Consider the following 27,144-nt stretch of genomic DNA (forward strand, 5'->3'; position numbering starts at 1 on the left):
CACACCTATTCATTTCTTATGGGAAATGGAGATCCACATTCCTTGGGTGGCTTGAAACTCCCACTCACAGGACAGCATGGAAAAGGCACGGTGCTGTGTCAAAAGACTTATTGTGATTATAGCAAAAATGATTGGGGCTGTCTTAACTCTGGCCTCACACCACTGCCGATTTCTGCATTGAAGTCTAGACACTCGTCCCGGTGGGTGCCGGTGAGGACCTGCTGAAAAATTAATTTAACCAAGCCAGGCCAATGGCCAGCGCTGTAGCAGTTCAAATGCAATGTCGACAAAAGCAAAGTCTGAAGTTTACTTTGGAGGGAATAATATGTGCTCCCCACGCTGGGATCTAAATGAACTGCATTGCCTGTGGAAAAAGACCTCAGTGTTGTTTTGGGCAGCCCGATGACGGCCTTCACTCAATGGGTAGCAGAGGGTAAAAAAAAAAAAAAAAGCAAACATTTTAGGGTCCAGAAGAATGGGGGCAGAGAGGGATATAATGGCATAATGGCACAATAGAAACCCCCACTGCGCTTCCTTCTGCGCAGCTCTGATTGTCATGGGAAAAAAAGCATTTTTTGGGCGAGTTTCAAAATTGGGCAATGAGACTATGTAGGGGCCTGGAATACCTTTAATACAATCTGAGATGATACAGATTGGGACCGTTTACTTCACAGAAGAGATGAATCATCATTGTTAATAAATGCAGCAGTTAAAGAGTGTAGTACAGGTAGAGAGGAAACTTCCAGTCACCCTGTGTGCTCATATAAGAGAAAGGGGCCATGCAACAGCACCCAAAGGTGGCAAAGAGAGGCAGAGCTTATCAGTGCAATGTAGTCTAAGGACCTGGCAAGCTGGGCTGCAGGTGCCTGCTGGATCCTCGTGTCCTGGGCAGGCTTGTGCAGGCCACACCGATACCCGTCCTGCCACGACTGACTTAGTGCACTGATAGAGGTGCATGACAGGACATAAGCCGACCAATATGCTTGGACCCTGGAAGAAACTTTGCACATTAGCCAGGTGTTTTTAAGAGGACTTTGTGTCTGCTCTTTTGCACTGCCTAATACTGTTAGAGTAAGGACCCTGGAGCAGATGGCTCATAATAATACCTAGCTCTTGTTTAGCACATTTCCTCCCTAGATCCCAGAGTACATCGCGTTGGAAAATGGGAGTCATGGCACTAAACAGATGGGGAAACTGAGACAGACAGAGGCATTGGGAGAGCCCCTAGGTGCCACAGGGGCTTAGGAGCTCAGCCGCTGAGACAGAGCAGAGAGAAGGAGGAATTCAAACATCCAGGCCACTGATCAGAGCAATTTATCTGGACAGAACTGGGAAAGGGAGGGTGAATTGGGCAGGAGCCTCTGAAAAGCCATTTGCCCTAGCGGTGAAGGGACTGGGTGGAGGACTAGGGAAGCGCTGGTGTTAGAGAGGCCAAGAAGGTGAGTGCAGCCAGTGGGGCTCTGAACACAACCGTGGACAGCGCGTGCACGGGAAGTGCTGGTACCTCCAGTTTCCAGGTCTGCCGGATGTACTCGCGCACCATGTTGTCCCTCATGTTGTCAAAGATGCCGGACTCGGGCTCCACACCGCTGGGGCGGGTGCAGGGCTTGCGGAGGGTGCAGCAGAGCCCGTCGGCGTCCTTGGAGTAGAATTCGCAGAGCTCCTCAGGCCCACAGTGCGCCTTGCCTCCTGCGATGGCGTAGGTGCCGTTCATCTGCCGCTCGATGGGGTAGTGGTAGAACTGGAGGTTGAACACCATGGAGAGGACGTAGCCCCCCAGGCTGCGCAGGCACTGGCGCAGCAAGAAGAGGCCATCCCCCATGCCGGCCAGCTTGAGGTGCTCCTCGGCCTCCGACCGGGAGATGCTGCCAAAGAAGAAGGGCAAGTGGGAGGCTGCATCGGGCATCTCGAATGCTTACTGGGACTCCGTGGACCAATTCATACGCTGCTTGGGCTGGATCTAGGGAAAAGAAGCAGAAGCCTTCAGCAAGACTTTGCAGGGCAATGCTGACACATGTAAAGGGAGGATGTGGTCTGCAAACCCCTGTGAAATTCAGAGCCCCGACCCGTGTACCCATCCATCTGCCTTGGCGAAGCAGGTTTGTCTGAAAATCTCAATCTGTCGTTATTCAGATGTTATAGACATCCCAGACCTGTTTCAACAAGAGTGGGATTTCTGATCCAAATCAAAGAGAGTGACTGTAGCTCAGTGGTTAGGGCCCTCCCCCTAAGAAACCAGGGCTTTTAAGTCCATGTTTTGCTGAAACAAGATGTGTGAGATGAGATATCTGAATATCTGCCTATTCCACTCCAGGTTAGTGCCCTAATAAGCATGCTTTTGGCCTTCCTGGGTTGGCTTTCCCCCGGGTCTCCAACTGGAGCTCTTCTGCTTTGTATACATAATTATCTAGTTATTAGATGAGGAACATCAACCTTGGTCTCATGCATCCCAGGTGAGTGCCATAGCTACTAAGTTATGGAGTCACTTTCACCGGCTCAATTCATATTTAATCAAGTATGGAAAACAGAACAGCCCCAACAGGAGAACTTGAGTGAGACCCACCCCATGATGAGCTGGTGGGTTGGAGACATTCCTGAAATGCAAGAGACTCAGATTCGAGCGCTTGCCTGAATCATCAGGGCAGACGCTGGAAGCTAGGACTTTGTAATCCTGGGTCCGTGTTCAAGCCAGTGCACTATTCTGAGTCCCTAGCTTTTCACTTTGAAATGCTTTGGGTTTGTGTTCATATGTGAGGAGAACATTTTTGAAGTCACAAAAACCTCTACAGGATGGGAAACCTGCTTCCTGCCCAACCCTATTTATGAACTTTTTTTTGCTTTTTTAATGCATGGATTAATTAGCTCTGCCACAAGATACTGCTCAAGCCAAGAGCTTGGTGGATGTGAAAAACCATTAGACATTTCCATAGGGAATCAGAACATTCTTAGTTAATGGGGATATAAAGGAATATAAGTCCTTTATAAGCCGACCCCTATGTGACTGATGTTAGGAGGAATTTTCTTCCAATTTTCTGTTGCTCAATGTCTTGAATCGTCCTCTGAAGCATTTGTCTATGACCGTTGCTAAAGATGGTCCGTGACATCTGCCAGTGATCTGATCCCGTTTGGCAATTCCTACATATTCCTGAGTACGTACATGAGTCACAGCTCCTATAACTTAGAGAAACTGTTGACTCATCCTTGGAGTTTCGATTTCATAAATTTCCACGGTTGCTTTTGAAACGGACTCTGCAAATGTCACTTGAAACACCGCCGTTAAACAAAGGGGAATAACAGAAATGGACCTACCGTCTGCTCCAGTAGAGTCCACTCTTAGTAAGAGCCCAAAAGGAAATGTTGTCTTCTGAGTCAACGCAGAATCCCTCCTGGCAATGAGTGGCTGGTATTTGAATCAAATTATCTAAATCCCACCCACAAACCAAAACCCGTTTCCGGTGATTAATGGAAATACAAACAAATTCAAGGGGGCTCATCAGGTCCCTGGAGATCGACCTTTGATGATAAAAAGTAGATGTTGCCCCCAATAAGAGCTGAGTGTGCTCTTCCCTTCCATTCTTCCTGCAAATGCGTAATGGAAACACAACTTTCTGGGTTGCTTTGGCAGGTCCTGCTCAGCAGTGTACAGGGCTTTGTCCTCTCCCTCACCTCCAGACATAGCAATGACCCATCAGGCTGACCCCACTGGGGGCCCACTGTGTTGTTCTGGCAACTTCCTGTCTATCAGGCATTTTAAATGGCAAAAAATGGCCAGACTTCTTGGTTGACCGAGGGGCAGGCCTGTTCCGCATTAAAGGGCAGACCAGAAGAAACCCACCGTTCAAAATGGGGCTACCTATGTCTGCTTTGCCTGAGGTCCTACTTAGCATGCAGGAAGGTATGCAGTGTGAGGAAAGGGTTGGTTTTGTGTCTGGTATGCCCGTACAAGTGGCCTAGGGTAAATTGCCCAGGGAAACCATTCTGCTGTCTCCCCTGCTTACAGTAGTGAGGTGCCTGTACGAAGGTCTGGATTTATGGCCATCGGCTCTTTTTTTCTACCTATTTGCTTGTTATCTACATCAAGCCCAGAAATGGCCTTCTGATGAGAACAGGAAGGGAAAGCAGGCCGAGCAGAGGAGGCATTTTACTAAGGCAGGAAACCACAGCAGGAAACAGTCAGTAGGGTTTGTGACTTGGGTATAGGCCTGAGAGTAAACTGTTTCAGGCGCAGCAAAATTAAGCCTAAGCTGTGAAGCCCCCTTCAAGCAAGCGCACAAAATGAGGCGATCCTGGGGTCAGCTGGATCCGCAGGCAGGGAACCGTAGAGGGCAAAAACCTCCAGTGTGTCCGGCACTAAACTGCGACTGGTGCCCAGGATGAAAGGAGCTTGCCTGAAAGCCAGTCTCTTCCAGAGAGCAAGCATTTTCTATAATGTTAAAGCCACAAAGCAAATGCCCAAAGAGCGACACCACTGCATTCAACTCTTGTCCCGTTGACTATGGCAAGGGGGAGTCAATCAATGTGTTGGGTTTTTTTAAACGCAAGACAAACACAGGACCGGTTGCAGAGAGCAGTTGGAAGGAGAAAAGGGCATTTCAGCTCATTCGACATCACCTTCTAATTGCAGTCGCAAGCATCTGAAGCAAACTAGATGAACACCAAGAGCAGCGTGTCAAGTGGAAAAGCAAGCAGGCACAACCGCTCCGGTTGGTACTTGATGGCACTTGCAGCCTGGGTGTGAGAGCTCGGTATGCTAACAACTCCCCGTGCGAAACCAGTGCGAAGCCCAACATTTAAGAGAGAAAAAGGAAGCCAAGACCTTTTTGAAAATGCTGAAGTCTCTGAAAACTAGATTGTACAAGCCGCCGCTCAGTTACAGATCCCCAGGGAGGTGCCTGTTTTTAGCCAGCTACATTATAGGCAGGATGGGCTTGTCCAAACATAGGGTTGGGAGACAGAAGACCTCAGTGACACAGGAATTGCCAGATTGACCTGGACTATGAGGTCCCGTTCATCCAATGTCCTGTTGCCAGCGGTGCCCAACACCAGCTGCTTTCAAGGAAGAGCAAGAAACCCTGCGGGGCAGTCCTTGGACAGTCTGCCGCCGGGAGGAGTTACCTCCTGGCCCCAAATGGTTCAGGGTTGGCTTCTGACCTGAAGCAAGTGCATTTATATCCCTTCCCAGATGCTGGCGTTTATTATCTGCACTGCACTGTGATAACTGTGGATATGTCTCTTATCTTTATGCGTGCTCAATGCTTTTCTAAATCTTGGGCCTTAATGAGACTGTCCAGTGATTCCCACCCCTTACTGTTTGCCTCGCTGTGTAACCCCGAGCAACCTTGTGATCCCTCTATACCTCAGCTTCCCTCTCCCATAATGCCGGTACCAGTACTGCAGCACTCTCTTGGCAATGCTTCGAGGAAACATTTATTAGGATTCATCAGTAAAGGACCAGTCTGTGGGGAGCTGGGGCCTCTCAACTCCCACTAATTGCAAAGAATCAGGAACTAATTTGCTCAGGTGTCTAACCTAAGACACCTTGGGCCTAACTTTAGAAAAGCTGAGTATTTCCACTGGCTTCACTTGGAAGTATGCATCTTTGGCCCAGCCCTGGAGTCCCTTGGGTCGAGCCTCCAAAAATCAGAGGCTCCTAAAATCAGTGCCCACTTTTGAAAACATTTTGCTAAACTGCATAGACAAAGCCGCTGGCCCTGTTGATTAGGCATGGCCAAAACTGCGTATCATCTTCAAAAGAGAAAACCAACCCGGAAGACACTTGATGCGACTATCATGTGTAGCTATATATAGCCTTCCACACGTGTTGGCTAAGATTAGGACAAAGCCACTACTGACAGATTTTCATTTCATAACATTGAAATATAAGCAGAGGCAAGTTCTAGTCTCTTATAGCGGAGCACATCCATCAGAGTTGGGGAGAGGGGATTATGGGTCAAGTACTGAAAAAATGTTTGGCCTCTGATCTGCTCTGCACGTAGCATGTGACGTGCCCGTAAGCCCCAGCTGTGCAGCTGTCAGGGGATGCACTGGCCCTTTAAGAGAGGGGCCAGCTGCACCTGTAGCAGGTGTAACTCTGCCTTTCTGGTTAGGGAAAGAGGTGGAAGGGGTGTCATGGGATGGGATCACGTGATGTAGTGAAGCCTGCTGGGGTGTATAAGGAAGGTGGGTGGTTTGAATCTGCCCTGGGGCCCTGAGGAATACTAAGGAGGAGTGGGGTTTTTGCAGCTGCCGTTAATGAAGCAGCTATGTGGGGCGAGGCGGCTCGCTGGGAAAACTCCTGGAATGGAAAGTCTTATTAGCTAATGCATGAGGGGCAACAGGCAGCAGTCGAGTCTGAAGCTGGACTGGGTAAACTCTGCCTCAGCAGCTGCAGGATTTGTGCTGTCTTGGCTAAAAGCAGTTGTCGGTGTGGCTGCTGGGCAGAAGCGCCCTCCCCACATGCTAGGCACTCCCCTGACTGTAAAAGGTGCTAATTCCCCAATTGAGTTGGTCCAATAAAAGATACCAGATTAACCCAAAGACCCTCGTCTGCCTAATTCCCCAGCGCCTTCATACAGAGTTGTCTGTTCTCGTCCCCGGGAACAAGGCAGAAGCAAGCACGTTGGTTTGGCCTGGAGAAAAACTCCTTTTACACTCTTGCCCATGCTCAGCTTCGTCTCCTCGGACGGCCAGGAGAATCTGGGCTGTGCCTCATCTTCAGGGCTGCTCCGAATAGTTCCCTAAAGTCAGGATGCAGCTTGCACGAAAGGAGATGTAGCAAAGGTGTCACTGTGCCATTGATTGCAAAGGCAGCACTCTGGTCTGCCGCCAGCAGGGGTGATGATGAAATGAGGTCAAGGAGAGAGTTATGACGACAGCGATTGAGATGGATGGGCCGGTTGAAGGGGCTTGTCTGGAGGCAGGACGCAAAGAAGGAGAAAGAAGCAAAGCAGTAAGAGCAGGGAGGGACGGGAGGGTGGTAGAAGGCACAGAGCTGGGAGCAGAAGGGCTGGGAGTGAGGCCTGAGGACCTTGTCCTTATGCATGCCCTTACAGCGGCCCCCAAGCCCCTGCCTTCCTATTCCTGCCCCTGTTTGACAGGAGGAGGCGGCACCTTTGCAATCTTTACGCAGGCGCCGCAGGAACAGGCACCAACCAGGTTTGCTGGAGCGGAGTCTCCCGGCGGTGGTGATTGCAGGGCTCGCTAATCGGAGCTACACATCGCCCCCAAACCTGTCTTTTAAGGCTCTGAGAACAACTGGTTTCCAAACTCCCCTCCTGGTTCCCAGCTAAGGAGCTGCTTGCAACTGCCGTGGAACATCCCCAGCCCCGGGAGTAACTGCCTTGTTCAGGAGCTGCAGGACTTGCATGGCTGTGTGTGCAGCTGGGGCTAGGTCTCTCTCGGGACGGTGTAGCTTGGAGGTGCGAATGCTGGGGTGGGCATTGGACATTTCTGCAAGCCTTGCATCTTCTGGCCCAGGATCCAGGGTTTGTGCTTTTTAAAGTCGGAGGCTCCGTCCACACTGGATAAATTGTCCAGAGGTCTGAAGCCAAACTGGGTCTCTGAAGTTTGGGATGAGCATCCCCCACCAGGGAAAGTGAGTTTCTGTCCTATAAGACACAGAGAAGCTGCTGTGCCTGTCAGAGCCCTGGCTATCTTCTAGTTTAAGCAGCAGAGACTTGTACTTTAGAGCCAGGGGTCCCTGATTTAGATGGTTGACGACCCAGATTTAATGCACATGCATGTGTTGCCCAGAGCCCTTTGAGGGACAGGAGCAGTAAAGACTCAACAACAGGTCCATGCACTATATAAGCAGGGTAACACCCACGGTAGAGAACCCAAAAAGCAGGAAGGACACTGCTTTGCTTCCGTGTTAACTACCTGACTTCTGTCTCTTACTAGTAGTAACACATCAAATAAATCCCTGTCTATACACCTGCACTCTACTGGTATTGCCCTGTGGCTGTACCAGGTACAGGGCAACCGCAAATCCGACCCAGCATCATAAACTGCTTACAGTTCCAGTTCTCTTTTATATTTTAAAGTGGATAAAGAGCACTATAGCAAACATTATTAAGGAGACTGGCTCTTAGGCACTGTATTTCATCAGCGCCTTTCAATGTGCTAGGTTAGGTAGGCCATTTTACTGGAGAAATTGAAACCTGAATGATTTATGGATATGGTAAACCTACTACGAACATGCATGGTGTGTTATAGGTGGTTCTGAGTACAGCTGGGCGATTTTTTTTCAGTCATAAATTCACTCAAAATAATGGGGTTAGTTCTGCCAGGGCTGTTTACAAATTCAATGCATCATTTTAGCCAAAATAAAAGGGGGGGAAATCATTCTGAAAAGTGTTTTGCAGACAAAACCTTTTGAGTTCTCATTCTGGAACCAGGTTTTGTTCCCAAAAAGTAACCTAAATTTTTAAAAATTTACCCAAGAATGAACTACGGCAAACGCATCGTTTCAGTTCATCCATAATCGTTATTTTTGCTTGTTTCTTTGCTTTTGCTGGGAAAAAAAAACAGCCTTTTTTTTTTTGTTTTTCTAGGCTACTGAACTGAAATATCCATTGCTCACACAGCTCTGTTCATAAACCCACCCCTGGAAGCTGTTATAAGCATGTATAGAAGCACAGGTGTGCGAAGCCTGTTGATGTATTGCATTTTGCAATCATTGATGAGCCACTTAACAACTGAAGAGCTCATGTTTTAGTAACACTTTAGTGGCTACTTCAGACTGCAGCTGTAATAGAGTACAATCCTAGTCACCATTGCTTGTGTTTTTTGCACTCACAAGTCGAATACAGGCAAGCAAATGGAAAGCTCTTCCAAGACTTGGCTGTAAGCAAAAGACTGTATTTGCATTTGCAAAAAAACCACAAAAAGAAAACTCTGAACTTCTGCCCTAAGGATTTGCTTTTGGAAACTTGCCCCTTCCTGGCTTCACTTGGGGACCCTTGTCTTCTCTCTCCCCGAATATGAGCTGATCGGGTCGCGCTCCACTGCAAGGTATATTATCTGTCTGTGTGCTTGAGTTAGACAATAAGAAGTAGAAATCTGTAGGTGATTTCAAGTCCACGGATCCCAAACTGGATCGTTCATCCTCCCACGGAAATGCCACCACCTCTGCTGCGGAGAACGTTAATCATTTTTACCTGGGTAGTGTTGTGAGACACAATACTTTTCAAGGAAAGTGAAGAATATGTTCTCTAGCTGATGTGATTGTGGCGGGAGGTAGGCTCCCTTGCAGCTGGGTGGCAGAGGGGACGCTCCCCCCTCCCCGAGAAGAACGGTGCTCGTGGCCCTTCATGCACAGCCCCCCTAGGTCTGCCAGGAGCTGCCACCTGCACGCTTCGCTCCCGGCCTGCCCCTCTCGTAACGCTGCGTTGCCCCCGCCCGGGCTCCACCAGCCTGAACCTGCTACGGGAACAGCTTGTTGATTCTGCTCTGAAGGGGAGGGTGAGATCGGGTGATAAAGCATGGAAAATTAATGACACACTCTTGATTGGTGGAGTCAGGTGGCGGTAAGCAAAGGCCGAAGTTCACTCATATCCTGCCAAGGACTTTTTTTTCTCTCTGTGGTTATTTGTCAAACGCTAATGAGCGGAAGCAATTGGCTCTCTTTGCCGTCTGAGAACTGGAGGCTGGGAAGGGGGGGGACCACCTGCACGGAGGAGGGGAGCAGAGGGCTGGGGGGGACTGCTCAGTCAGCATTGGAAATCATAGCTCGGGTTTCCAATCTGAGCAGGCTTGAACTGATGCTTTACCACTAAGACTGACCTGCAGTCTGCAGGAGGTTAGGACAGGTGCCAGGTAAGTCTGCAAGGCAGGATGACATTGCCTGATCGGCAAATACGGTGCAAAGTGCCAGGGGAAAGCTTTACTGACCATCAAGACTTTATCCAGGAAACAGCATCTCCAGCCACACAGGAGGCCCCTAGAGCCGTGGGCAGGGGGCCATGTACTAGTGCTTTCGCACTGCTTTTGTTGACCCACGGTGAACCTCCTCACCCCACCAGTGCTGCCTGGCATATCGTGGCACTTCTAGCTACCTCTCCAGGTCCCTATGTGGTCACATCAGGGCAGCATCTGAGCACCAACGCAGCAGCAAAATTTCATCCACGAGTCGGCCTCTGACGCGAGCACAGCTGCACCCAGCCTCCCCCCGCCGCGTCTGCAGAGCACTGCCTGAAGCAGAGGGAGTGGAGGTCATGAGGTTTTTTTTGGACAGTCTTGCTCTGCAGCAATCAGTGTCTGACCACAAACCACGTGGCTGACCCTGACCATTTTTAATCAGGTCCTGTCTCTTTTGAAGGGTGCCGGGGCTCAAAATATCCTGCCTCAGCGTGGCCCTGCAAGCCTCTGTCCTGCATAGAGAGGACAGTGGGATCTCTTCACAGTCAGGGTCCTGATCCTTCTGTCTCCTGAGGGCCATATACTTCGGCCATGCGGGCCACAGGAGGATTTGAGCATGGGTGGTGCTTTGTCTGACTCTCATCTTGAGTCTGATCTTAGCGATATTTCAAATTTCCAGTGAACCTGACTGGGGAAAGGGCTTGGGACCCATTTCAACCTGTACCACTGAAGTGAATGGGAGCTTTGGCCGTGTGTAGCTGAAACGAGGGGAAGGGGGTGTGCATGACACTTTAAAGTGGGCTAAATGCGTTTGCACCGCTTTAATAGTGTTTGCACACCTCAGCGGCCTAATTGCGCATTAATTCCAGCTGCTGCAGGAAATTTGGCAGCATAATGCGCTTTAAATGACTTAGGGCAAAGCAAATTAAAACTCGCCCAAGGAGTGTCAGTTTGCTGCCCCTACAGCCACGGAGCAGAGCACCGGGCTCTGCGCAGCTCCACAGCTCTGCAGGCAGCGTGGCAGCAGCCCGGGAAGGCAGGCTCCGCTCAAGAAAAGCAACAAGCCTGACTCCCCCTGCCTCCCCTAGAGCCCACCACTATTAGAGCCACCGCTTCAATTTAGGGCCCCCGTTTTGTCTACACATGCCCTTTGTCATCAACTTCACTGCAAGCTGGATCAGGCCACCTGCTAAAAATCGAAGTCTGTCAGCCACACTCAGCGCCGCCTCTGCAGCTGCCTCTTAGCTTCATCTTCTGCGTGACCCAGTTTCTCACTGGTCATAGTTTTCCTTCTGGGACAGAGTGCTTGCCTGTTAGGAAATGGCTGGCGTGCTGCGGTTCTATATGGGGTGTCTCTATATCTATATGGGCATTATCTATATGGGGTAGTGTGAGGTCATTGTACGCCAAGAGAAACATCCTCTTGCCATGTCAGGAAGTTTGCCTTGTGATCTGGCGCAGAAGTGCTCCAGACAACTCTGGGGGTGTATAATTGTGTGGCAGCGTGAGTCCAATGCCCTGCTCCTGCCTGCGAGGGAATGCCGTTCCCTCTGACTTGCAGTCAGATGAGGGGTCCAGTCTCTGCTTCTTGTGTGAGTCACTTGTTTGTCCGCCGCGTGGGTCTGCTGCGCAGGGATTTGATTGCCAGGATGGGGGACAGACTTGTATAAAAAAAAAAGCAACACTCTTCTTTTGTCCAACCACTAAACAGACTTAATGGCTCTGAACCTATGGGTCCTGCACAGCGTTTAATTAGCGCGCTGTAATCCTAGAGTGCACCAGACAGTTCCCAGCCCCGTGTCCCCAGCTACTCTTGTGCCTCTGCCCGCCCTGCCGCAAGGGCATTGTCTTTGTACAAGTAATGCTAAGTTTCCCAGCCCAGTAATTAGTAGGACGCAGAGCCAGGCCCAGCACCCACAAGCCAGCTAAGCAGAGCTTTCCTGAGGACAATAGCTGCAATGTAATAACACAGCTTTCATGTCTTCCCTGGGACTGCCTAGCAAACAGGAAAAAGGGGCCGTGGGCCAGCAGAGAGAGCCATCATTCACCTAGCAAGGAGGGTGCTGCAAAGCAGGGGGTCTGTTACCTGCTTCCCTAGCTCGCCTGCAGCTCTCCCTCTCCGCAGCAGTCTGCGGCAAAAGCCCCATACAAAGCAGTTGCCTTCCCGGAAACGGCTAGTTCCGGCATGAAGCGTGCGGGGGGCTAAGATCAAGCGTAGTCATTTCACTGCTCTGCTGCCCAGACCGCGATGGATTTGAATGGCGTTGTGTAGTGGAGGGTGCTCCCCCGTATAATGCACTGTGGACAGGACGCCCTACAAGAGTGTTGCAATTAGCTTCCCAGTAGACAGCTTCCAGTGCGAGGATCTCGGCTACACGCCGACTTTATGGGAACGTGGGACTCCTCCCTGGCTTGCTCCTATGGCCATTGGCTACAGGCGAGTGAGATTCGGGGGCATCTGAACTCCAAGTCTCCAGGCTTTGGACTCCACATAGGATGCCCACCAATGGATTTGGGAGTATCTGAAGCCCCAGGCTGAAAAGTCTGGGGTGGAGGATAGTTCTCGGTTGTATTGCCACATATGGTGTTCGAACGATTGAGTTTTGCTCAAACAAGAGGATTCAGAATTGGTTCGGCTAATTTGACCTGGAATACGAAAACATTTCCAAAAAAATTTTTTTTTAAGTGTGAAGCGGGGAGAAGCCTGAGAAGGTAGAAAGTCTGGTCCCAGGCTTAGGGGGCAGGTTGAGACTTGGGAAATGAGCGGGTCTCCTTGCTTTGCTACAGATCCCTTTGCAGCCTTCAGCAAGTCCCCAGCTGCATAATAGAGCTAATAGCACTGCCCTGCCTCCCAGGATCAATTCTTTGCCCATGAAGTACTCGTGCACTATGGTGCTGGAAGGCATGTAAGAACCTAAGACGCACGAGCATTCAGGACTTGTGGCAGAGGTGATATCTTTTTTAAGGCCAACTCGATTTTTGCAAGGTTTCAGTTAAAGAAAAAACATTTTTTCTTGCAAAAATTGAGTTGGTCTAGTAAAAAATATCACCTGTACCACGAGTCCTGAATGATTTTTCCCCTAGACCAATATGGGTGTGATCTGGATATAAGATGCATGAAAGGTTTTTTCATTTTCCACTCTGACCTGAGTTTTTCTGGCCATGCAATGCATATGCATCTTCCGTACCATAGCTGAGCCCTAGGTGAGCACAGAGGAGGCATGTACTTGATAGGCAGGCACATCTCACCTCAGCCCCTCACTCACGCTGCGCTGTACGCTACAGCAATAACGAGAAAACTATATTTCCAACCACAGAATGACCTAGCCAGAGACCCAACCAATTTCCTACAGGTCAGAAGCCTTGCAGTATGATTGATTTTTTTTTTTAATGGAACAATTTTAAAATCTCCACGTTGCAGAGTTAATCTGCACATTTCTCTCTCTCCACATTTGAGAGTTCAGCTTTTCATTATTGTTTGTATTATTCTCGCACCTTGTCTACTTGCTGTAGCCAGTGGGACAGTCTGTCTTTCTCAGTAGTGCCTTGATCTCAATTTATATTGCACTGCAAATAACAGGCATGTTGCTAAGGCTGCTTTCATGAGCTAAGTTGCATACAACCATTCTACTTTTCTCTAATGACGGGAATGAGACTCAGCTCCACCTTGGCTGCCATCCACAGCTGCCACTATCACCCTGCAACACGGCCCAGCCATTATCTCTGCTAATCCCAAATGGTTCATCAACCTCTACTTGATCACTAGGGGCACAGACAGAAGTGCCAATTTTCACCCACTCTGGCCACAGAAAGCAGATGATAGCTGTGACCAAACCCAAGTGCACAGCTGCAGACCACTTAAAAAATGGCGGGGTGGGGGAGGCGAAAAATCGCGCCCCCTCATTGCATGAGGGCTCACGTGACGACTATTCAAAACAGCGTCTTCTGTAACTTGTGTCTGCGCTGTGGGTGGACCTGAGTGCAATCCTGAGCTGTGCAGGAATGGGGGTTTCCATCCAGCAAACAGTTGCGGGTTCCCAAACTCCCTTTGATTCTCAGCTGGGGCAGCAGTCATCGCTGGCAAATTGTCCACAGAAAAATTTTGGAAAATGCTGCCTGGCAAGCTAGCCAGGCACGGCAGCCCACTACTCAGGCTTGTCTGGAGCTAGACAGCCTGGGGGCCCACCCACCTGGTGGGCAGCGCATCGGCCTCCAGGAACATAGGCAGGTAGGCTACTCAATCAGTCTGCCTGCCGGCAGCTTGTGTGTCGCTCAAAGGTTTCAGCGAAATCAAAGTATTCTGCAGAAAGGTTTGATTGTGCAAACGCAGTAAGTTTTCAACCCAAACCAGTTCCCTTGGAAAATATTTGACAAGATCTGATGACAGCCCTGAGCTGGTTTCAAAAGCTTAATAGTGTCACAAATTATCTCCCTTTGAAACTATTTTTTTTTCCAATCCACACCCTCACCTAAGCTGAAAACTTCCATTCTTGTAATCAAGCTGTTCGCTTTATGCTGAACTCCCCCCCCCCGCCCCAGGTAACTGTATCTTCAAAGCAGGGGAGTAAAAGTGGAGACTGTATCCCACATGTCATCTGAGCAGAGGCTTTCTGAGTGATAGCACATTATCCTTGTGTTTTTATTGCATGCTCTTTCATATTAGAAGCCAACCAGCTATCAGCTTTTTGTACTGCTGGGGCATGTGACGGTGGGATTTGTTAGTACCTCCTGGCTTTACATCTGTCCTTCGGTATATTAACCCCTGTAACCAACATTAACATCTCTGCTGTTGCAGAGAGTATCAGAGTATGTCTCACAAGATTTTTTCCAAGGCCAGGCAAGTTGGACCAACAGCAGAACCAGCTGGGCTAAAAAGTGCTTTAGGAGCCTCATGTTTCTCATTGGAGCTATAGCCATTCACATCCGTGAACAGAGACGTTTGTGGGTGGGTTGAACGGAAGCCATCCAGGTTGGGGACGGACTATTGGGGAATAGGTATGTGTATTAAGGGGTTTTAAGCATACAAAACTGCACCCTTTTCACAGGGAATATCAAGTTGAGTTTCGGTTGGCAACTTGGCAGCAGAAAAATGTCAAGGACTAAGCAAAAATGCAAAGAAGGGTAATAAAAATAAGGACCTTATGAGTCGCTTTTCAAGAGCTAACTGCGCATGTAAGTGCACTGGCCAAACATGACTAGGAGGAAAATGTGATAACCATCTACAAGTAGCTGAAGAGGGTTGTCACTAAGGAGAGGAAGAGGAGTTGTTTAGGATGCCCCAGGGGGATATTAGTAGGAGGAATAAGATGATATTAAGATATGGAAAATGTAAGCTGGGTATCAAGAAACATTTCCTACTAGCAAGATCCATTAGTGTGCGGAACAGTCTCCCCAGGGGAAGCGCTGGAAGCCCTGTGGCCTGAGTCATTTAAAACTGGACAGAAAGTGTGCTGTAGAAAACAATCCTGCGTTGGCAGGGAACAGGCAAGATGAGCTAACAGGACTTTCCCATATCTAATTTCTGCAATTCTAGGAGTTCCATCTGGGGAAAATAATCCTCCTGATTTCTAATCTTGGCCAGAGAGTTAACGTCAGACGCGGTTAGTGCTCCATGGAAAACTCTGCAAAACATTTGATGTTGAAACAGTCTGCTCCCATATGGTGGAATCCTTGGGCTGATTTTCTGCTGGGTCTGGGGAGCTTATATGGACAGTCCCGGGGAATGAAGGCTGGCATCTACCAAAGACGGGGAATTACACGGGCAGCAACAGATACAAGCTTCTGCCACCCTTACAGCTTCCACCTCTGTGCCAGCCACTGGGGGAACAACCAGTTCCACTTGCATGACCTGGTCACCCCTTAGCTTTCATCCTTTCTACACGGCTGGGCCTGGCTTCCCATGCTTTTTGCATTAAGCAAAGCCTGTCCTTGCTAAGAAGTTGTCTACCAGGATGGGACTCGGCCCCATTCTACTGCTGAATATTTGAACGATGTGGCTGAGATCAGCAGCAAAGAGCCCTCTGACTACTGTTGTTTCCTGTCTCCTCCTACTGCAGTGTCCAGCTAACGAGTCAATGTGCAGGCCGCTCCTTGTGTTGAGCAATAGTAACCAGTTCAAATTCACCCTCAGGAGGGGATATCATGGCTCGAGGAATTAGGTTTATGCTATAAAGCCATTCACCTCTAGGTTACTGGATCACATCCAGCCATGGGAAGAGATTGCTTGATAGTCCCAGTTTACAGCTGCTTGGTAGCCCTTTGCAGAAATGTCTTCCTTCCTTCCAGCAGAAAGGCTGGTTTCCCATCCCATTCTCCAACCAACCTATGAATTACACTGACGTAATTCATAGGTTGGTTGGAGAATGGGGTGGGAAACCAGCCTTTTCTGCTGCCTTTCGGTTTCTCTGTGTAGCCAGAAGGCTTTAGGGAGGGTCTTGCAAAAGTTTCCAGTGTGATTTAACTCACCCAGTGAAGGTGACAGTAAAACCCCTACTAACTTAACTAAGAGCAGGCTACCATACTGAGAGCATCCCTGGTGCCCATCAGTCCAGGAGACAGATGCAGGATAGAAAGTTTTCTGGCTGTTGAGTTTCCTCTGATCCGTTGTCCATTCATGCAACTGGATCGTGTTGTTTGGCCGCACCCTTTGGAGCAATGACTTTTAGGATACAATGGAGCAATGACCTTCAAGCCGGATGAGAGACACCAGTGACTCTTCTGAATCCTTTGCTTGGCTCTGGTCTGTGCCCCCATTCCTGTTTCTGTATCCTTTGCCCCTCATGATCTATGGACCCTGTTGTCTGACTTTTAATGGAGGTGGCAGGGCTTTCTTCTTCCAACTCAAGGTAAAATGGGCAGATGCCTTTTATCTGTGCTAAATTAATTAAATAAACAGACAAACCCAAGTCCGAGTTTTGAAATGATTAATAATCATACAGCCACGCAGACTTTCTTGCCTCTGCTGCCAGCTTTCCCAGGGTGTAGATCGCAATCAGCTCAGATAAGCATACGTACATGTTTATACCCTTAATCTTTAACATCTCGACATTTTCCATTCAAGCATCATTTTGGGGGAGGTAGCTGCTTGCACGGCGGAGGGGCATAACATGCACAGAGCGATCCTCCTTAGTTGGCCATTTGCCAGGCAGATCTCAAGCAGCGCTGCTGCTTTGATTTCATTAGGGTCTCCTCCTGGGAGTTTTTTAAACTGAAGCATAGGCAGCAGGAGGCAGGTTGGGAATAGGGCTAGCGGGGGGGACCTGATGACTCTGGTGATCTTTTTCAAATTGACTAAATGACAGTGAGGTTCAGATTGACGGGCTTTGTCAAAAGCTTTTTGAAAGTCCAAATAAACTACTCCGACATAGAGGTCAAGACATTACGGGACCATAACGATCATCTGGTTTCATCCGCTTAACACAAGTCCACCAGTCGTGTTCTGGACCGGCTCAAGTCTTGAGCCAGCGACCCGCAGGTGGCTCAGATCCCATTTGCCACTCCGTGAGCCACTCTCTTTGCCCCTAGCACGTGGCTCTTCATCCACTGTTATGCCAAAATAATTGTAAATGCTTCAAGTTATGCATGGTGGACTACTCATCTGTGCTAATTCTTGTAAAAACATCGAGATTGGTGCTGTATTGCACCGCTGTCTGCATGCTGGCAGCTAGCACAGAGCCAGGGAGCAGTAACGTTTGCGGCTTTACTGTTCAGCCGGCTCCGCTCGCAGCCTGTGGAGGTTTGCTCTCCCCCTGAATCCTGCCTGAACTTGAATTGTTCCAGGAGCCCCTGGAGGAATCGGGCACGTCCCGAGGAATTCGTCTCCCTGCTGTGACTTGAGAAATCGTGTGAGCAGCATCGCCAAGTCTCGCTGCGGATGAACTGGAAAGGCCCAATGTTCTCCTCTGGTTTTAACCCTTCTCAAGGAGAGTTTTAAACCTCTTTGCAAAATGTCAGGTTTTCTGCACGCGGCTGGAGATCCCGAAGGAGGGGGTAGCGGAGAGCTTTCCTTCCGTGCCGCGAGGCTTTCTCATCAGTATATAGACTTGTTCTAGCTTTTGCCCGATACAGTCTGTGCAGCGGAAACATTCACATGGGATTTTCTCGATATCAGAAACACTTTGCATTTACAAAGCACCCTTCACCTCGGCATCCTCTTGCAAAGGTGAGAAAGGCACCTCCATCTTGCACTTGGCAAGCAGGCATTAAATGCCTGAGCTGCAGTAACTCCGACGGTTGGGGAAGTCAGACACCTTCGAGACCCATGGTCTATTTTTGGATCATAATGATCTGCAAAGGGCATTCAAAATATGGCAGGATTTCTTTTAGCTTTGTGCGTTTTATCGGTACAAATGAGACTTGAACCTATCATGCTCCTTGAAGACCCCATGGTGGTTTTTTATGAATATGGGTGTTAGGATCAGTGTCCCAGCTACTTTGTGCTTACTCACTATATCCTCCCTCCCTGATTTTTCAGTGCAGTTTCAACAGGAGTTAGTATTTTTCTTTATTTGCTGCCTAATATTCTGCATTGTGTCTTGTATGTGGGTAAGCAACTGCTGCCTACAAATGCAGAAGCAGCTGAAAAGGTTGCTTTCTTTGTAAAGCACTGCGGGAACCTTCAGGGGAAAAAAATGGCATGTGTTTGTACAAGAGGATAAGAAGAATGGATAAAACACTGCAATTCAAAATGCAGCTTTGCATGTAGGAGCTGCACTTGCAGCATCCATACTGCCCAATGTATAATACATCACGGCACCTGCTAAATGAGCCCTGTAATAGTTTTCAATAACCGGCAAACTGCCACCTCTTCCCTTGAGATCCAGGTTGAACACAGGGTTTCAATAGCTCCATGAAGTCCTGTGTCGGTGTTTGATGCACATGCACAGATCATGTTGCAGGAGGGAAGCCACTTATTGCCTCCAGCCAATTCTGCACCTTCTCAGTACACAGGACATTACTTATGCTCTGGTTGTGGAGTGTGAATGGCCCACAGAGTCCAGCCGAAGCTGGTAGTATTCTCACTAAGCACAGCAATACATCCAGGGACTGTCCTTTGTGGGATGAGGGTCTTGGGGTTCACAGGCACTGCATGGCTTCCCCAGGGAAAGTTTCCTGTTGCCTCAAAAGTCTTGCATTTACCCACACTTACATTTTCAGCCCTGTTGACAAAACCCTGGTATTGGCAGGTATTGTATCAGTACCAAACATCCAGAAGAGTCCTATCTAAATCACTGCTGCTGCTTCTCCCTGCTACCCAGCTCTGGCACAGCCCTAGGAGTTCCCAGCAGCTGGCTATGAAGCCACCTTTCAAGTGCCACTGAAGCTGCTGGTGCTGGGCTGGCTCTGGCCCATAGTCCACAGGTTGCTGCCCTCTACTTTATGTATGGATTTGTTCCAGCTTGAATTTTGTTCCAGAAGAGTGGATATATTTCATGACAGAATAGTCTGCAACACCAGAGAGTATGGAGCACACCAGTTCCCATACTAGAGCTAGTGCAGCTACTGTCGCACGGTAGTATGTGTATGCCTCTGCCACTGCCGCACGTAAAAGGACCCACGAAGCCAGATGAACTACTTAGTTTGGGAGGGAGCATGCAGGGAGCAGAGGCAGCACATCTGAGCATGGCACTGCCCGGCACCCAGCTGGGGTGGTAGAGATTTGAGCCTCTGAGAATATGGTGGCTTTAGATCAGGGGCCTGTGGGCCAGATTTGGGCTTCCAAAATATTGGATCCGGCCCGTGAGTAGGTGGCCGCCAGTTGATTGGATCCAGCCTGCAGCTGCCTCATGAGGCCAAGCCCTGCCCGCTCCCACCCAGGGCAGCGTGTGCTGCACTCCTGCCCATGCCCACCAGTCCTGGCCCCAGCCAGCGCACACAGCTTCCCAGTAGGGCTGCTCCCAGTGTGGCTGCAGCTGCCCGGGGACTGCCCGGGTCCCCCTGCCTCCAGTGGCTCCTCCTCCTCCTGCCTTTGTGCCATGGGGAAGGATGGTGGCCACGGGGATGCACGCTGGGTACCACATGCCCAGCCAGGCAGGGGGGAAGCTGCAACCAGGTGGCTCCTGCCCCAGCGCCTTCCACCTACTCCACCTGCCTGGAAGGATGAGCAGCCACCTGCGGGAGGCTGAGTGGGTGGAAGGTGGCCAGGAGCTGGAGCTGGAGCCCCACGCACTGGGGCAGGAGCCACCTGGCTGCAGCTTACTCCACAAGACTGCTCAGCACATCTCCCCATGGCGGCCATTGCTTCCCTGTACTACCTGCTTCCCAGAGCAGCAAAGAAGGGGCAGGAGGAGAAGGAGGAGCCGTCAAGCCGTACCCAGGCATCTGCAGCCACACTGGGAGCAGCCCCGCTGGGAAGCTGTGTGCACTGGCCAGGCATCAGGGCTGGTGGGTGAGAATGGGAGCTCTGCACTGGCTGCCCCGGGCTGGAGCTGGAGGGACTCAGCCCCATGAGGAGTGCTGCAGGGGCAACCATAGGCCAGATGCAGGGGCGATTTGCACATGCACCTGCACAGCCCAGGCGAGCTCTGCTGCACACACCCCCTTCCCCCACCCCTCCCCACTCCTGGCTGGCTCCCAGGACCTAGCACACAGGCAGATCCATCCCCCTTCCCCCCCCCACACACACTCACCCACTCACACATGCTATATACAGAAGTAATACTTTATTTTGAGCTATCATGCAGTTACCTCTATATACACTACTCAAAAAAAACCCAACCCCATAGATCAGGACAAACATTTTTTTTTTAAATAAAATTAAAATATGTGAGAGTAGATGTTTGATTTTTTTTAGCATATGAGTTGTTGTTATCTATAACTTGTTCAAATTCATATCTTCTGAAAGATTTTATGTGTGCGGCCGTCAACAGATCACCAGATGTCATTACATGGCCCTCCAGCCAAAAGAATTGCCCATCCCTGCTTTCCCACCCCCCTAAGCACTGTCAGCCGTCTACTAGGTTAGCTCTTGATGCAATGTCAGAGTTGATACCAGAGCTGGTATTGGTATATGCAGTCCTCCAATAATGAGCCATCAGCACAGCTGTCCTTCAACAGTGACCTGCCTGCTAGTCTTCAGACTAAGCTGTACTGGGCGTGCAGTGGGCAGAAGCCTGAATCTCCCATTTGAAGAGTGCAGGGTATTGTTGGTTGCCAGCTCAGTTCCTATTACCTACTGCCTTTCCCAGTGCTACAAGCATAGCTCCAATTCACCATGTTACGCCCCATGGACCAAGAGAAATGTTCTGGATTTTCTTTGGAAGTGTAGCCAAGTCATTCTCATAGCAATTACACATAAGGCCCGAGCCTAACTGTGTAGGGACTGATGCCAGTGGGAGATGTAGCTGCTTAACAACTCTGGGAGCGCACATGTAGGAAGTGATTTTGAAGCGCCTAACGCTTTCCACACCTATTAACTTCAGAAGGTAAAGGGAGCACTCAGCCCCTTGCAGAAGATCCCCAGAACCTCTTGGGATGTGAGAGCTCCAGAGTCCCTAAATTCAGTACAGTGGATGGACCTTGATGAATAAGCTTCTTCCCAGGTAAGGATAAGAGCAAAGTTTTACAATAAGACTCCTGTGCAGAGTTTGGCCTTATGCACCTTCAGCCTTTAAGGACAAACAGAACTTTCTAGCCCAGGGGTGGGCAAAACATGGCCCGGGGGCCAGATCCGGTCCACCAGGCCATTCTATCCAGCCCACGGGGCCCCTAAAACATTTAGAAAAGTAATATTTATTTGCTTCTAGCTGCCTGTCAAAGATGACAGGACCCAGGGGCAGTAGGGCCTAGAGGAAACTGGTGGCAGGACCCAGCAGCAAGGCCTGCCCAGCTTTGCCCCCCCAACCAGAAACCCCTGCCTAGCAGAGGCTTCTATCCTGATTCATTACAAGCCAAAAACTGCTCTCTTGGATCTGCAAGTCTGGTGCTTGAACAATAATAGCCAGGTTATTTATTAAAGCCTCCGACAGACAAATCGATACTTGGCACATTGAGGAAGATTTTCACTGGAGTCTTCAAAAAAACTCTTACATGACTACACTGAGTTTTTCAAAGGGCCCTAAGGATATCAGGCACCTGAATCCAAAGGAAAGCCAACCCTCGGGCTCCTATGAAAATCCCAGCCTAGGGGAGTTGAGTTCTTAACAACTTTGAAAACCCGGTCATCACTTAAGGTGTCACAATAGGATTCAGGGCCAGTGTTTTTGGAAAGCCTGTGGGGGTGAGGTCTGTAGCTTCTTGTAGGCTCACTCCTTAGGCTGATTTGAAAATCCTGATTTAAGTGACTATTTTTAGGGAGCTGGCTTTGCAAACATTGAAGTCAGCGATTATGAATGGTGAAAGGAAGCAGCAAACAGAAAGAGCTTGATTCTCATTTTACTTAAGCTCTTGTAGCTCCAAGAGCCTCTATCCTGCCATAGCAGTGGAAAGAAGTTTATTCATAAGTAAGGACTGAGCTATGTGAGCCTCAGCTATTTTGAAATATTAGCTGCAAGTGAAGAAGCTGTGGGAAATGGGTATTGCACTAAAGAGAATGCCCAATTTTCCCTAGAAATCATTGGACTGAAGAGAACAGGAAGGTTCATTTGATTATACAATACCGCTTATTTGAGAGCTTTAAAGTTACAAAATTAATTTATAATTGAAGTGAAACCAGCAGCCAGTGGAGGTTTGGCAAGATCTGATACTAGATGGCACCCACAGCAAGCAGTAGGGTATGGTACAGGCTGTATTGTCAAGCAAGGGATGTGCATTTCCCGTATCAGTGTTGTTTTGCTCTGCCTTGTGGAAGAGCATGCAGGACTGCAAGTTTCTGAGCAGAAAGGATATTCATCCTTTCCTGAATAACCAAAGGCACGCCTGCAAACATCACACTAATGTGCACATTTCAGACAGCTACGTCCAATCTCTCTGTCTTGGAGAGTAATATAATCGGTGCAGCGAGGGATGAAGGTCCAACCAATACCAGCTCAGCTGGCTTTGCAGGACAAGCAGCAGTTCCACATCCCCAGCAGGCACCTGGGCAAACTGCACGAGTGCCCAAAGTAACGGGTGTTTATGTATTTCCTCTGTGAAATGGTCTGTTCTGAGTGTGAAAATGCACTAGTAATCGTGCAGGCAGCACATACCCTTTGGGGAGGCAGGTTAAGTCCAGCGGTGTGAAAGGCCAAGCTCTTCACTTCTGTGCCCCAGGGCCGTCGCAAGGGGGGCGGGGAGCGGGGTGACCGCCCCAGGCGCCGAAGCAAAGGAGCACCTACGGGCACTGCCCAGCTGGGGCAGGGTGCAGGACGGAGCCACGAGCAGCTCGCTCGGGCTGGCGCGGGGACGGGGGGAGGGTGGCTCTCGCTGCTGCGTGCACTCCCAGGCAAGCACGGGGGGGAACATGTGCCCCCTGCATCTGTGCACGGGGTGAGGGTGGGCTGCCATTGCGGGCTTTGCCCCAGTGCTCCAGTTAGAAATCAGTGTGTCTTCAGTGCCTGCCTCCAGCTGCAGACAGGCGCTTCCCTGCACTCGGGATGCATGGCCTTTCTTATGAGACCAAAGAAGAGGTTACTCCTTTCTTTCAAAGCACGGCCTGAGATGGCGGGGGCCTTCGCCACTTCCTCAGCCCACGCCTTTTACATAATAGCCTAGTGGGTGGAGCACTCCCGCAGGATGTGGGGCAGCCATGTACAGTTTCCTCCTCTGCCCAAGGGATTTGACACCCACCTGTCCCATCCCCTCGGAGAGTGCCCTCAGCACCAGGCTAAAGGCTTTCCTGGGACAGAGATGATCCCCACCCACTCTCTTGAGCTAGCGAGTGCAGGAAGGCAGGACCCACTGGGCCGGAGAGAGCGAGCACGGGGGCAGGGGCAGGGGCATGACTCCGCAGCCTCGCGGGCAGAGCACTCACAGGGCTCCACTCCCTGCTCCTCATGCTGTTTATGGATTTTTTTCTAGTGGCTTTTTCATGTGAAAGACGGAAACAGTCCTGGGAGCCACAGGCACCAACTTTTCTTTTTGCCGGGGGGGGCCTAAGTTGATGGACACCTGGGAAGTTTTATGCATGTCAGGTGACAGGCCTCTTGCCAAGGGGTTCCCACGTACTCAGCATCTCCACTGGGAGCAGGGATCAGACCCGAGCTCCTCTTTCCCCCAGAGGAGGGCCCTGACCACTAGGCTAGATGCACACCGTCTTATATTCTCGCTGTCTCCCAGTATGATCTTCGGTACAGGGGACCCACTGCAGCCGCAGGAGTCTGGGGCGCCCCGACCCAGCCGGGCAGCTGGGAGCTGTGTGTCTGAACCCCAGCAGCGTGTGGGATCGGAGCCTCCCACATCCGCTTGAGCGTCACACCCACTGGGGCAGCAGCCACGCTACTTCTACTGGCCCCAGTTTTTGACCAAAACCGGTGGCTGCCACAGCATGTGCAAACCTGGGGCGTGATCCTGCTGGCACGGGTTAGACCCACTGAGAGCACAGCAGGCCCTCCGGGGCACATCAGCAGGGAGCGGCTTAGTTTGTGAGCTTAAAAAGGCCCCAGGCTGCTCCACACGAACGAGACTGAAACAGTTCTGAGCATGAGCAGAAGCAGAACTTGAGGCACGGAGGGAGTTTTTCTGACAAAACCTCAGGCCCCTGCACAGTTAGCTGGGGGTGGAGGAATGCACTTGCGTGCCCAAAGTTTGCCTGCTCACAGCACTGTGCAGAGATACTGTGAGCTTATGGTGAAGCTCCTGCCCCAGTCACACCCCTCCCCACCCCCGTCTCCATTAGGCTGGCGTCCACAGCACTGTGGCCCCCAGACTGGCATCCTACAGCATGCATCAGGTTTACCTCCATGGGTTGAAGCAACAAATGCAAGCTACTCTTACCCTTCCTGGGAGAGTGCCTCAAGTGTGACCTATCGGCATCAATGGGGTGGAAAATAGTGCTGTCTCAGTGTGTGTGGCTTCTCTGCTTTCTCTGCTGCTGGCTCCAGGTGTTAAGGGTTTGTGGTAGATAAAGCCCATCCTCGCTAAAGTGTGTGTGTGTACACATATGTGTGTGGGCATGTATATATAGGTATGTATGTGCACGTGTGTGTGTGCATTGCCATGTCAGTCTCCCAACTCCTCACAACTTTAAGAACCTGGTACCCTGGTTAAAACACACCACTGCCTTATCTGTGTTCAAAGACCATCACACTTAAGGCTGCCTATACACATGATTGGAGATGGGGGGGGTGCGTTTTAATTAGAGCAATTCCCAAACAGCCGCTCTAATTAAAACGGGTCACCTTCACATGTATTAAGTCTTATGCCTCTCTCCTCGCCCTGCCACCCCCCCACATTTCAAAATGGCCACAGAGGCGCTTTAACTAAAGCTCATTTGACAAGGTTTACTTAAGGTGTTCCCATGCCCATGGCCAGGGGGGGCTTAATACACATGACAGTGAAGCAATGCTGGAGTGTTTTAATTAGATCACAAACAAGCACATCTATAGGCAGCCCAAGAGTCTAGCTTTCTAGTGAAGCATCTGCTCATACAGAGCATACTCGCTGGTAGTGCTGCACAAAGAGCAAAGAAAAGATGGACAGCCAAGCTTTAATGCTCTTCCCAGAAAGGCTTCTGACCGCCAATTACTTTCTCACGCATTCTCTGATTAAAGGACAGATATGCCGAGGTGACTTTCATTTCTTCCTCCTTCTAATCGTGGTCTTGGTGGAAAAGAACATTTAGCAAAATGTTATTGAAAACCACAAGTGTGTTGCAGGCTGGCACTGCAAGCCCTTGTGGCTTTGTTCCTATTTGTCTGCAAAACTGTGTATATCTCAGCAATGGTGCCAAGGCATTTTCCAAGAATATCAGCAGGTTTTGCAGGAAGCTGGACCAGTCCTCAGCTCAAGGCGGGAAGGGTGATGAATTGTTGAAATGAAGGGCAGGGGAGAAAAAAAAACCCCCAAAAGCTCTTCAATCATTGAGACCACCTCCCTGTCAGGGCTCAAGCCTTCCCTCTGATCCCTGCCACAGTTGTTGGTCCAGTTCTGCCCATGTGATGGGGTTTCCACCCCTTCCCTTGGGAGCTTATTCCACAGCCCAATAGAGCTGACCATTAGGAAATGTTTTCTGAGACTTAATCTCAATTTTCCTTTGTTCCACTTCATTCCATAACCCCTTAGACTGTGCTTAAATCAATGGGTTCTTGGACTATCGCCTGGGTTCATGGAAAACGGCAGAGCAAGAGCAGATGAGAGAACAAAGGAATGAAAGGAACTGGATGAGAATTTGAAGCAGCCTTCCTTTGAGGGCAAGTTATCCGTTGGCATTTTTATGTGGGGAACCTTTGAAGTCCTTTTTTTGGGGGGGTGTAGGGGGAGTTACAGGCATGCTCCCCCTCCCGTACTGTTAGATGGGACTTGGGGGCTCTGGTAAGATCCCAAGAAAGGAGAAAGAAGTGGGGTGTCAATGTTGAAATAGGTGTCCTGACACAGAGAGGTTAGGGAAGGACTGGCTTAAAGGACATCAGGCCATTTTTTTCACCATCGTTTCATGCAAGCCCAACCCATCTGCTTCTCCATCTGTTCAGAAAAGAAAGCACATGGGCCCGATGCGCTCTGTCACGACTCCAGTTTTATTCTAGAGTAACTTCTGAACCCCACAAGGAAACTGGGAGCAATCGAGTTGGGCTCAATGTGTTAGCAGTGACCTCTGACAACATCCCTAGTCCCCAGGAGGCATCAAGACAGACATACAGCAGGGGACAAAAGCAGTACTCGTGCATCACAACAACCGAATAACCAAGGAGCCAAAGCCTGTCTCTTACCTGGTCTCACCACTGTTGGAAGGGTCTTGTCTGGGCTTCTTCACATCAAATGTGTTTTAAAAAAAAGCCAAGCCAAAATATATTCCTCTGAGTTAGTGACTTTTGGAAGAGAGGCAAAGAGGGGAGTAGGCCACGTAGCATCCACCGTGCTGACTGACATTCACAGAGCCTCGCTCACTGGTTTCTTTGAAATGTGACCTATTTCCTTGTTGCATAGACAGGAAGGGAAAGAAGAGAAAATAAAAGCTCTTCAGCTCTAGCAGGGGAGCGAGTTCTCAACACCTGCTCGCTACCATTGCAGGGCTACATCTTGTACTGGGGGCAACAAAATCGAAGGAAGATGCTGAAGCAACTGTGTTCATCTCATGTAGACCAGGGGAACGATGTCGCCCTTCCTGGACAGCAAGCCCAAGGAAGAAATGGGACTCAAACCCTCTCACATAGATGCACCTCACTAGCAGGGCACGACCCTTGACTTGGAAGTTACTAGGGGCAAGAAGAGTGT

At 49.9% G+C, this 27,144-nt stretch overlaps 1 protein-coding gene across 1 annotated transcript in view; it reads right to left on the bottom strand.

Moving 5' to 3' along the window:
- LOC109324935 (tyrosine-protein kinase ZAP-70) overlaps positions 1-26,914 on the bottom strand; it is a 39,459-nt gene extending 12,545 nt beyond the window's left edge. Inside the window, exons 1-2 of the mRNA XM_019557071.1 lie at positions 26,640-26,914; positions 1,505-1,960 (exon numbers count right to left, since the gene is read on the bottom strand). Of these exons, the coding sequence (XP_019412616.1) occupies positions 1,505-1,906 (402 nt within the window). The 5' untranslated portion in view covers positions 1,907-1,960; positions 26,640-26,914. The remainder of the gene's footprint in view (positions 1-1,504; positions 1,961-26,639) is intronic.
- Between the last annotated feature and the right edge of the window lie 230 nt (positions 26,915-27,144).

This window comes from Crocodylus porosus, unplaced genomic scaffold (assembly GCF_001723895.1).
Source record: "Crocodylus porosus isolate Cpor-Errol unplaced genomic scaffold, CroPor_comp1, whole genome shotgun sequence".
Taxonomy (NCBI): Eukaryota; Metazoa; Chordata; order Crocodylia; family Crocodylidae; genus Crocodylus; species Crocodylus porosus.